The 11,753-nt window shown below is 46.9% G+C and overlaps 1 protein-coding gene across 19 annotated transcripts in view; it reads right to left on the reverse strand.

The window, feature by feature from the left end:
* Positions 1–9,339, reverse strand: part of DHDDS (dehydrodolichyl diphosphate synthase subunit) — a 39,113-nt gene extending 29,774 nt beyond the window's left edge. For 6 of the 19 annotated variants that reach the window (XM_001143548.8, XM_054664293.2, XM_054664304.2 and 3 more), the window contains exons 1-3: positions 9,184–9,271; positions 8,555–8,672; positions 3,261–3,377 (exon numbers count right to left, since the gene is read on the reverse strand). In XM_001143548.8, coding sequence (XP_001143548.2) covers positions 3,261–3,377; positions 8,555–8,617 — 180 coding nt within the window. In that variant the 5' untranslated portion in view covers positions 8,618–8,672; positions 9,184–9,271. Of the gene's footprint in view, positions 1–3,260; positions 3,378–8,554; positions 8,673–9,044 lie in introns of all 19 variants that reach the window. The other 13 variants (XM_063784182.1, XM_063784187.1, XM_009451309.5 and 10 more) reach the window with 8 other exon arrangements.
* Between the last annotated feature and the right edge of the window lie 2,414 nt (positions 9,340–11,753).

The following is an 11,753-nucleotide window of genomic DNA, read 5'->3' on the forward strand; positions in this document are numbered from 1 at the left end:
GCAGTTCACCATATGAAATTATAACTCAAAAAGAAATGAAACTGGCTGGGTGTGGTGGGTCTCTCCTATAACCCTGGCACTTTGGGAGGCCAAGGTGGGCAGATTACCTGAGGTTGGGAGTTCAAGCCCAGCCTGGCCAACATGATGAAACCCCATTTCTACTAAAAATACAAAAACTTAGCTGGGTGTGGTGGCGCACACCTGTAATCCCAGCTACTTGGGAGGCTGAGGCAGGAGAATCGCTTGAACCGGTGAGTGGAGATCTCACCACTGCACTCCAGCCTAGACTACAGAGTGAGACTTCAACTCAAAAAAAAACAGGCCAGGCATGGTGGCTCACACCTATAATCCCAGCACTTTGGGAGGCCAAGGCAGGCGGATCACGAGGTCAGGAGTTCAAGACCAGCCTGACCAACGTGGTGAAACCCCGTCTCTACTAAAAATGCAAAAATTAGCCGGGTGTGGTGGCGCAGGCCTGTAATCCCAGTTACTCAGGAGGCTGAGGCAGGAGAATCGCTTGAACCTGGGAGGCGGAGGTTGCAGTGAACTGAGATCGCGCCACTGCACCCCAGCCTGGGTGACAGAGCAACACTCCGTCTCAAAAGAAAAAAAAAGAAAAAAACTTAGTCCTTTGGGGCTGCTCTAATCCTGTACCACTAAAGGTGGAGAACAATGTTGAGAGGTGGAGGACAATGTTGAGAGATGGAGAGCTGGAGGTTAAACGTAGACAACAGAAGACATTCAAACAGAACAGAAGAAACAAGCCGAAGAGCTGCCTCTCTAACCCCTTAACAAACATACAAGCAAACAAATCTACTGTCATCTTAGGAAAATTACCAGTGAGAATCTGACACTTGAATAGCCTCAGGCCCTAAAGACCTTGCAAGGCAGCCACTGTGGATGGCACATCTGGCTTGGAACCCACCACTGACATCAGTCAATACAGTTGCTAATAACAAGTTTCAATTTTTTGAGCACTTCCTTTAGGTCAGGGCCTGTGCTACATGCTTTTCATTGTGCCATCTTATTTATCTTCAAATAATCTACTGAGATAGAGATTGCTAACCCCATTTTATAGATGAAGAAACTGAGGCAAAGGGAAGCTACATAACTCGCTGCAGGTCACAAAGCCAGACAGTGACAAAGCAGGGGTGCCAATGAATTCTGAGTGACTCCAGAGCTCAAGCTCCTAAGCATTAGGCAAAACTGCCTCTCAGTTACAAAAGAGAAGCTGGAGTCAACAAACGTAAAGACTTCTACAAGGTTCTGGTGAGAACCTCACTGCCATTCACTCAAGGAAAAAAATATCACGGCCCTGGCATCAAACTGTGTCCCTGTGCTAGGACACTGGGACCTGTGAACTACAGACCATATTTCCATTCTTTTATTTATTTATTTTTTTTGAGACGGAGTCTCGCTCTGTTGCCCAGGCGGAGTGCAGTGGCACAATCTCGGCTCACTGTAAGCTCCGCCTCCTGGGTTCATGCCATTCTCCTGCCTCAGCCTCCCGAGTAGCTGGGACTACAGGTGCCCGCCACCACGCCCGGCTAATTTTTTGTATTTTTAATAGAGATGGGGTTTCACCGTGTTAGCCACGATGGTCTTGATCTCCTGACCTCATGATCCGTGCACCTCAGCCTCCCAAAGTGCTGGGATTACAGGCGTAAGCCACCGCGCCCGGCCCTCCATTCTTCTTAAAAATTTCACCAAGATTGTCATATTCCATTCTTTTGTTAAACTTAATGTCTTCCAATTTATAACATGCATTATACCATAAAATGTTCATGACCTCTGTGTAGAGTGATGTCCTGGTTTGCCGGGGACTTTCACCAGTTTTAGCACTGAAAGACCTGTGTCCTGAGAAACCCCTCAGCCTTGGCAAAGCAGAATGAGTAGTCACTCAATGTTCGTCCAGATATGTCACTTCTAAGAATTTATCCAAAAAGAGTACTTTTTTTGTTTTAGACAAGGTCTTGCTCTGTCACCAGGTTGGATTGCGGTGACGTGAACACAGCTCACTGCAGCCTCAACCTCCAGGGTTCAAGTCATCCTTCCACCTCAGTCTCGTAAGTAGCTGGGACCACAGGCATGCACCATCATGCTTGGCTAATTTTTTTTTTTTTTTTGTAGAGACAGGATCTCACCATGTTGCCCAGGCTGAAACAGTACTATTTATAATGTTTATTGTAATGTCAAGTAATAGTGGAGCAGTTAAATTATATCAGATCCTCTTGATAAAATGTTCTACAGTCATTGAAAGATACAGATAGAAAGCTTATATATACACCTTAAAAAATGCTTCCCCAAATGTTGGCCGGGTGCAGTGGCTCATGCCTGTAATCCCAGCACTTTGGGAGGCTGAAGGGGGTGGATCACCTGAGGTCAGGAGTTCGAGACCAGCCTGGCCAACATGGTGAAACCCCATCTCTACTAAAAATACAAAAAAATTAGTTGGACGTGGTGACGGGTGTTCAATCTCAACTACTCAGGAGGCTGAGGCAGAAAATCACTTGAACCCGGGAGGCGGAGGTTGCCGTGAGCAGAGATCATGCACTGTACTCTGGCCTGGGCAACAGAGTGAGACTCTGTCTCAAACAAATAAACAAAACCAAAATGTTAAGTGAAAATAAGGTTACTGAAGCTACAGATGCAATTTTATTAATGTTAAGTCACGTAGAGCATACAATAAGGATTGGATGAGGCATAAAATATAAACTATTGATTTATTAAAATAAGAAGAGGCAATTTTGTTCTTATTTCCAGTATTTTATGGTCATTCACTGGATGATTACTTCTTTGTTAATGTCATTTTTTTTTTCTTGAGATGGTGTCACTCTGTCACCCAGGCTAGAGTGCAGGGGCACAATCTCTGTTCACTGCAGCCTCAAGCTTCCTGGGTTCAGATAGTCCTCCCACCTCAGCCTCCTGAGTAGCTGGGGGCACAGGTGTGCACCATCAAGTCTGGCTAATTTTTAAATTTTTTTGTAGAGGCAGGGTCTGACTATGTTACCCGGGCTAGTCCTGAACCCCTGGGCTCAAGCAATCCTCCTGCCTTGGCCTCCCAAAGTGTGGGATTAGAGGCAAAAGCAACCACGTCTGGCCAATGTCAAGATGAGATCTATAGCTAGCAAGCAAACAATAAAACACAGAGACAGATACAAAAAACACTCTCCAACCACAGCAAACTCAGAGCCTGGTCTTCTAGCTATAATCTACCTCTCCACAGACTGTTCACTTTGGGCTCTGCCATACACACCCACCTCAGCTAGCTTGTTGAAGCCCTGTGAGTGGCCTTCCTGCCGCTCCACCTGGCACTTCTTGGCATAGCGACGGTTCCCGTCCATTATGAATGCAATGTGTTTCGGCATTGGGCCTGCCTGTGGAATAGGAAGACAAATGATGAACAGGTCTCATATTCTTCAGGGATAAAGGAAGACACTACACCCCAAGGTGATATGTTTGGGCTATGTGATGAAAACCCTGACGAAGGGAATTGGGTACTTTGTGCTTTTAACTCAGTAAAAAGACATTAAAGTTTACTTACTTAGTTACTTACTTTATTTTGAGGCAGGATCTTACTTAGTCACCCAGGTGGGAATGCAATGGTATGATCACAGCTGACTGCAGCCTTGGCCTCCTGGGCTCAAGTGATCCTCCCACCTCTGCCTCCCGCTGAGTAGCCAGGGCTACCAGCACATGCCACCACACCTACCTATCCTTTTTTCTTTTCTTTTCTTTTTTTCTTTTTTTAAGAGATGGGGTCTGCCGGGCGTGGTGGCTCACGCCTGTAATCCCAGCACTTTGGGAGGCTGAGGTGGGCGGATCACTTGAGGTCAGGCATTCGAGACCAGCCTGGCCAACATGGCGAAACCCAGTCTCTACTAAAAATACAAAAATTAGCCGGGTATGGTGGCACATGCCTGTAGTCCCAGCTACTCTACTTGGGAGGCTGAGGCAGGAGAATCACTTGAACCCAGGAGGTGGAGGTTGCAGTCAGTTGAGATCGTGCCACTGCACTCCAGCCTGGGCGACACAGCGAGACTCTGTCTCAAAAAAAAAAAAGATGGTGTGTTTCCCTATGTTAACCAGGTCTCGAACTCCTGGGCTCAAGCAATCCTCCTTCATCAGCCTCCCGAAGTGCTGGGATTAAAAAAGGCATGAGCCACCATAGCTGGCCTACTTATTTTTATTTACATGTTTACCGAGCACTTACTACATGCCAAATACTATGCTGGGCTTCTTATACTTCATCTTATCATACAAGTCTATAAAGTAAATAGTATTATCTTCATTTTACAGGTGGAAAAACAAGCTCAGAGAGTTCTAGTGACTTGCATAAGCCACACAGTTTTGTTTTTTTTTTTTTGAGAAGGAGTCTTGCTCTGTCGCCCAGGCTGGAGTGCAGTGGCACGATCTCGGCTCATTGCAACCTCTGCCTCCTGGGTTCACGCCATTCTCCTGCCTCAGCCTCCCGAGTAGCTGTGACTACAGGCACCTGCCACCATGCCCGGCTAATTTTTTATATTTTTAGTAGAGACGGGGTTTCACCGTGTTAGCCAGGATGGTGGCGATCTCCTGACCTTGTGATCCGCCTGCCTCAGCCTCCCAGAGTGCTGGGATTACAGGCGTGAGCCAGCACGCCCGGCCCAGTCACGCGGTTAAGAAGAGGCAAATAGGGATTCAAACTGATGTCCATCTGCTTCCAGAGTTAATCTTTCAACCATATGCTCTTAAATACAGGCTTGGTTTAGTTGGTCTCCAACTAGAAAGCAAAAGGAAAAAATTTTTTTTCTTTGAAACAGGGTCTTACTCAGGCCAGGCACAGTGGCTCATACCTGTAATCCCAGCACTTTGGGAGGCCGAGGCGGGTAGATCACGAGGTCAGGAGATCGAGCCCATCCTGGCTAACACGGTGAAACCCCGTCTCTACTAAAAATACAAAAAGTTAGCCGGGCGTGGTGGTGGGCGCCTGTAGTCCCAGCTATTTGGCAGGCTGAGGCAGGAGAATGGCATGAACCCGGGAGGCGGAGCTTGCAGTAAGCCGAGATGGCGCCACTGCACTCCAGCCTGGATGACAGAGTGGGACTCTGTCTCAAAACAAACAAACAAACAAACAAACAAAAAACAGGGTCTTACTCTATTACCCAAGGTGGATGGAGTGTGGTGGTGTTATCTCAGGTCATTTGCAACCTCCACCTTTCGGGAGGAGAAAGGTCCTCCCACTTCAATTCCCCAAGTAGCTGGGACTACAGGAATACACCACCACACCCAGCTAATTTTTTTATATTTTGTAGAGACGGGGGTCTCACCATGTTGGCCAGGCTGCTCTCGAACTCCTGGGATCAAGAGATCCACTCGATTTGGCCTCCCAAAGTGCTGGGATTACAGGTTTGAACCATCGTGTCTGGCCAGGAAAAATTTTGATGGGCATAGTCAAATGAAGATGGTACCTTCCACAGAAAAAAGGAACTCATAGGGCCAGGTGCGGTGGCTCACGTCTGTAATCCCAGCACTTTGGGAGGCCAAGGTGGGTGGATCACTTGAGGTCAGGAGTTCAAGACCAGCCTGGCCAACATGTTGAAACCCCATCTCTACTAAAAATGTGAAAATTAGGGCTGGGCACAGTGGCTCATGCCTGTAATCTCAGCACTTTGGGAGGCGAAGGCGGGCAGATCACGAGGTCAGGAATTCAACACCAGGCTGGCCAGTATGGTGAAACCCCGTCTCTACTAAAAATACAAAAATTAGCCAGGCGTGGTGGCAGATGCCTGTAACACCAGCTACTTGGGAGGCTGAGGCAGGAGAACTGCTTGAACCTGGGAGGCAGAGGTTTCAGTGAGCCAAGATCACGCCACCGTACTGCAGCCTGGGCGACACAGCAAGACTCCATGTCGGAAAAAAGAAAAAAACAAAAACAAAAATTAGCCAGGTGTGGTGGTGGGAGCCTGTAATCCCAGCTACTTAGGAGGCTGAAGCAGGAGAATGGCTTGAACCCGGGAGGCAGAGGTTGCAGTGAGCCGAGATAGCACCACTGCACTCCAGCCTGGGTGACAGAGTAAGACTCTGTCTCAAAAAAAAAAAAAAAAAAAAAAAAAAGGCACTAATTCCTGACCTCTAGCCAACTGCTGACACACAGGAACTGGGGCACAACATTGCTGGATCTGGTGATCTTGCAAGAAAACCAAACATCAGGATTTTTATTAAAATTTTGCTTTTCAGCCGGGCGCAGTGGCTCATGCCTGTAATCCCAGCACTTTGGGAGGCCGAGGCGGGTGGATCACGAGGTCAGGAGTTTAAAACCAGCCTGGCCAAGATGGTGAAACCCTGTCTCTACTAAAAATAAAGAAAAATTAGCCGGGCGTGGTGGCGAGCACCTGTAATCCCAGCTACTCGGGAGGCTGAGGCAGGAGAATTGTTTGAACCGGGGAGGCAGAGGGTACAGTGAGCCGAGATTGTGCCACTGCACTCCAGCCTGGGCGACAGAGTGAGACTCTGTCTGAAAAAAAAAAAAAAATTGTTTTTCAAAGCAAACAAAAAAGACTTTTTTTGAGCCAAACAAAACTTACTTGGGGCCGGACGTGGTGGCTCAAGCCTGTAATCCCAGTACTTTAGGAGGCTGAGGTGGGCAGATCACTTGAGGCCAGGAGTTCGAGACCAGCCTGGCCAACACGGTGAAACCCCAACTCTACTAAAAAAAAAAAAAAAAAAAATTAGCCAGGCATGGTGGCCGGCGCCTATAATCCCAGCTACTTGGGGAGGCTGAGGTGGGAGAATCGCTTGAACCCAGGAGACAGAGGTTGCAGTAAGCCAAGACTGCACCACTGCACTCTAGCCTGGGCAACAGAGTAAGACTGCATCTCAAAAAAGAAACCACAAAAAACAAAACCCTTATTTGGCTTGGAGCAGCTTTGAGTTGTCTCCCATAACACAAATGGACTCCTTAGCCTATTTTTCCTCACCTGGGAGGGCTCTTCCCTGACTGCTTCCTCATCAACACTTCTCCTTTTTCTACTTCTGTCTCACATACAGCCTTTCCAGCCCCCAAAATCCATTCAAGTTATGCAGCTTGTTCTTCCAAACATACCACTGCAGTGGTTCCCCAAGGAGATACTTCCCATTTCCTGGACTGCTTGAGATCACTTGGCATTTGTTTGTGAGCATGTGTGGGGCTTGTATAAAGGTTACTGACTCATAAATTCATTACTACCTGCTGCTTGACAGCCTGTGGTTGAAAAACAAAACCAAGCTGACTGGCCCCAATCTCAAACCTGTCTTAGGCAGATATAATATTGCTGTGATTCCTAGAGAAAAAGCTGAGGGAAGATTTGGGGAAGATAGGAGATAATAGTCTTCAAATGTCTGAAAGACAATCCTAATAATAATTAAGAACTGCTAGACATTATGCTAACTGCTTTATATTAATGTCTCATAAATTCTCATGATAATTCTACAGTTGTTAAAGTCACATGATTACTAAATGATAGAACTGGACTTTCAGGCCAGGTGCAGTGGCTCAGTCCTATAATCCCAGCACTTTGGGAGGCTGAGATAGGTGGATCACCTGAGGTCAGGAGTTCGAGACCAGCCTGGCCAATATGAGAATCCCATCTCTACTAAAAATATAAAAATTAGCCATGTGTGGTAGCATATGCCTGTAACCCCAGCTACTTGGGAGGCTAAGGCAAGAGAATTGCTTGAACTTGGCAGATGAAGGTTGCAGTAAGGCAAGATTGCGCCATTGCACTCCAGCCTGGGTGACAGAGCGAGACTCCATCTCAAAATAAAAAAAAGAACAGGAATTTCACCCATGTTTGTCTGCCTCTAGAGCCCAAACTCTTTTTTTTTTTTTTTTTTTTTTTTTTTTTTGAGACAGAGTCTTGTTCTGAACTCTTTTTTTTGAGACAGTCCCGTTCTGTCACCCAGGCTGGAGTGTGGTGGCACAATCGTGACTCACTGCAGCTTTGACCTGGGCTCAAGAAATTCTCCCACTTCAGCCTTCCGAGTAGCTGGGACTACAGGTGCACACCACCAAGCCCTGCTATTTTTTAAATTTTTTGGAGAATCGGGGTTTTGCCATGTTGCCCAGGCTGGTCTCAACTCCTGAGCTCAAACAATCTGCCCACCTCAGCCTCCCAAATCGCTGGGATTACAGGCGTGAGTGACCGGGCCCAGCCCCCAAACTCTTAACCGTTGCTCTACTGACAGATCAAAGAATATATCAAAGATTAACCTATTTAAATCAAGAAGACAGTACATGGAACAATGGATCAACGTTCCAGGGAAACAAATTTCAGTTCTCTATAAAGAATACTTAGCAGTCTAGGCTGCCCAGTGACATTAAGAGGCCTGGGCTTCCTGAAAATATCAGAGTTAGGACAAAAGTCTACCAGAAATGTAGACCTGGAAGTTACCATTCTAAGACTCTTTGGTTTCCTTGCTAAATTCCACTTAACATCATGAATTGCACTTAACATCATCAACTTTAATAACAGGTTTTGATATAAGATTATCCAACTGACCAGAAGGCCAACCGGTGCTCTGGGCCATTGCTCACCTTTATGATGTTGGCACAGAACCGCTCCCAAAGTGACAGCTCTCCTTCCTTGATCCATGACATAGTTCTTTTCCAGTCAGAAGATCACTCCAGAACAAGCAAACACCAGCCAGGTAATCTTGGATAAACAAGAAAGAAAATAAGAAGTCACCAAGGTTTGCGAAGAGCTATAACTGACTTCTGGGGAATCAGATGGACTATGGAGAGCAGCCAGCATTAGAATCCAAAGACACTGGTCTAAGCCTATAATCTTTTACCACCCAGAGTTTGATAACGCAATGAGACCTCTGGAGGCAAAAGCCTTTCCTCGGTTCTCCTGGCTTTGCAGACTTGTTCCCATTCCCATTTCCTCCGTATCTGCACTGACTTCTTCTGAACATCTAAGTCGGTTTCCTGCCACATCATGGTGCCCACATCTTGATCATTCCCCGTTTCTTCCTTCTCCATCTTCCCCTAAGCTGTTTCTAACTCTGTGCTCCCAGTTACTAACCCCTTCAGTTATCGCACCCCTAGTACTTCACGCCTCAGTGGTCTGATTATTCCCTCAGTCGTCCCTTTGCTTCTCCCGCAGCTGCTCCCCGCCCAGTCACCCTCTTCTCCTCTAGTTCACCCCTTCAGTTCAGTGGCACCTGATTAGCTCCGCTGGGCGCGTCCCCACGGCTTCAGTGGGCCGGCACTTCCTCACGACGTGGCGCTGGAAGAACACGTCATCTTTGGGCGCTGCGACACGCCCCTTCCGTCACCCAAATTGAGGGGGCCCTGCCCTGCGCCTGCGCCTGCGAGCTAGTGGGAGGGCGGTTCTCAGTCCCGCGGGGTGTGGAAGCCGGCGCGGGTGAGAGCCAGGCTCACGTGACCGAGCGGGGCGGGAGGCTGGGCTCCAGGCCACGTGCTGGGGGACCAGCTGGGGAAGACAGGGTTGAGCCCAGCGTTGGGAGCGGAGGGGTCGGTAGACTCACAGATTGGGAGGCCTCTGGAAAACGCGCCAGGGAAATGAGCCAGGGGCAAGAATCGAGGCGCTTCTCGGCCGTCGAAGGCAGCTTAGGACTGCTGAGAGACTGGGTAAGGCAGCGTCCTTACCTTGGAATGCCGCAGAACCGGGCTTCATTAGAGCACTGGTGCATACTCTTAAAAATTATCTCGTTACCGTTTCGTGTTTTATTTAGTGGATTTAATCGTCTGGGAAGGAGTTTCTAGCCGCAGCCAATCTTACAGACGCACAGAATATTAATCTATTTTGTGCCGACTTAAGGCACGCATATTTTAGGATTTGTGGATTCCCAAGACCTATCCCAACGAACTCAAGAGAAGGGGTAAGGCCAGAAAGATCTCTGCCATAAGAATGACTTCTAGGCCAGGCGCGGTGGCTCACGCCTGTAATCCCAGCACTTTGGGGGGCCGAGGCGAACGGATCACCTGAGGTCAGGAGTTTGAGACCAGCCTGACCAACATCGTGAAACCCCGTCTGTACTAAAAATACAAAAAATGAGCCGGGCGTGTTGGCGGGCGCCTGTTATCCCAGTTACTCGGGAGGGTGAGGCAAGAGAATCGCTTGAACCCGGGAGGCGGAGGTTGCGGTGAGCCAAGATCAGGCCACTGCACTCCAGCCTGGGCAACAGGAGCGAAACTCTGTCTCAAAAAAGAAAAAAAAAAAAAAGCATGACTTCTAAAATAACAGAAAGGTGCTCGCTTTGGCAGTACATAAATGAAAATAACAGAAATTATCCCTGGTAGAAAAGTTAAGGGCATTAGCTCTACTGAACCTTTACGAAAAAAAGGGTTGCAAGAATTCTAGGCTCACAAAACAAATTTGTAGTTCAATTTTCTCAAAATTGAAAGAGGAGGAAAAAATTCTTTACAGATTCTTATACAACCAGTATTTTATTTATTTATTTATTTATTTATTTTGAGACGGAGTCTGGCTATGTCGCCCAGGCTGGAGTGCAGTGGCGCGATCTCGGCTCACTGCAACCTCCGCCTCCCGGGTTCAAGCGTTTCTCCTGCTTCATCCTCCTGAGTAGCTGGGACTACAGGCGCGTGCCACCAAGCCTGGCTAATTTTTGTATTTTTAGTAGAGACAGGGTTTCACCATTTTGGCCAGGATGGTTTCGATCTCTTGACCTCGTTATCTGCCTGCCTAGACCTTCCAAAGTGCTGGAATTGCAGGCGTGAGCCACCGCGCCCGGCCACAACCAGTATTTCTTGCAAAGCATAATACAACTTTATGTAGTATTATGTTTTGAGTGGAATAAAAATTCACAATTGTCGAAGAACCTTTTTGTCGCATTTCATTTTACAATATTATTAAAGAAATGAGGCAAGGAAGAGATGTTTTGTTGGCACTTTCTAATTGATTATGTCTTCCACTCTTTCTAATGAAAGGGGTTATTTTAACACAGCAACATGATGAAAGAAAGCCCTAGAGATGAGTAGAAATGAATAGTGTTGAGCTTTTCCATCCTTCCTGCTTTGCAGCCTGGGGAGTAAATTTCAGTCCAAGTTACTTCATTTTGCAGCAAGACAATTTAATGAAGTCCACGAGTAGTTTGCTGCTTCATGAGGTTCTACTGTCAGCTTTGACTTTTGGTACAATTAAGGAGCCACAAAGTCCCTGGAGTAGATGTATGAAACTTCTTACCCTTGCTCTTATAATGTCAGGCTTGAGGATTTAAACCAGTTTCCCTGTTTCATTGCACTGTGTTAATATACTTGGTTTGCCTCCAATCAAGTTTTTTTTTTCCTTTTTAAAATCCTCCTTCCCTTAGTGGGAATAGATGTTTAAAATTCAGTGTTCTTGCTTGATGACTTGTGATATATATAAAAAAATTCGATGTTCATTAAAAAGCTAGCAAACTTTGGCTCAAAGAAAATGTTGCATTTATAGCTAGTCAGTGAATCTCCTCTGGCCTCAATTTCCCCAGTTCCACAACACATTTCTCTCCTTGGGGTGCTGCAAGCGGTTAATTAATTAAGATTTGTAAAAGGCTTTGAGGAGTAGGGGACAAAGTATTATTAGGGTCTCATGCCCCAAGCCGTGGCCCCATCCTTTCATCCCAGCCAGTGGCACAGGCAACCCCATTCTTATGCATGCCAAGCCCCTAATCCCCTCTTGAATGTGGAAGCTTCCAAGGAAAGGACAAGAGGCCTTAACTAGAAACAAAAATCCACTGTAATGAGGTGCTAAGAGGACTGAACTTTCAAG

This window comes from Pan troglodytes, chromosome 1 (genome assembly GCF_028858775.2).
Source record: "Pan troglodytes isolate AG18354 chromosome 1, NHGRI_mPanTro3-v2.0_pri, whole genome shotgun sequence".
Lineage (NCBI taxonomy): Eukaryota > Metazoa > Chordata > Mammalia > Primates > Hominidae > Pan > Pan troglodytes.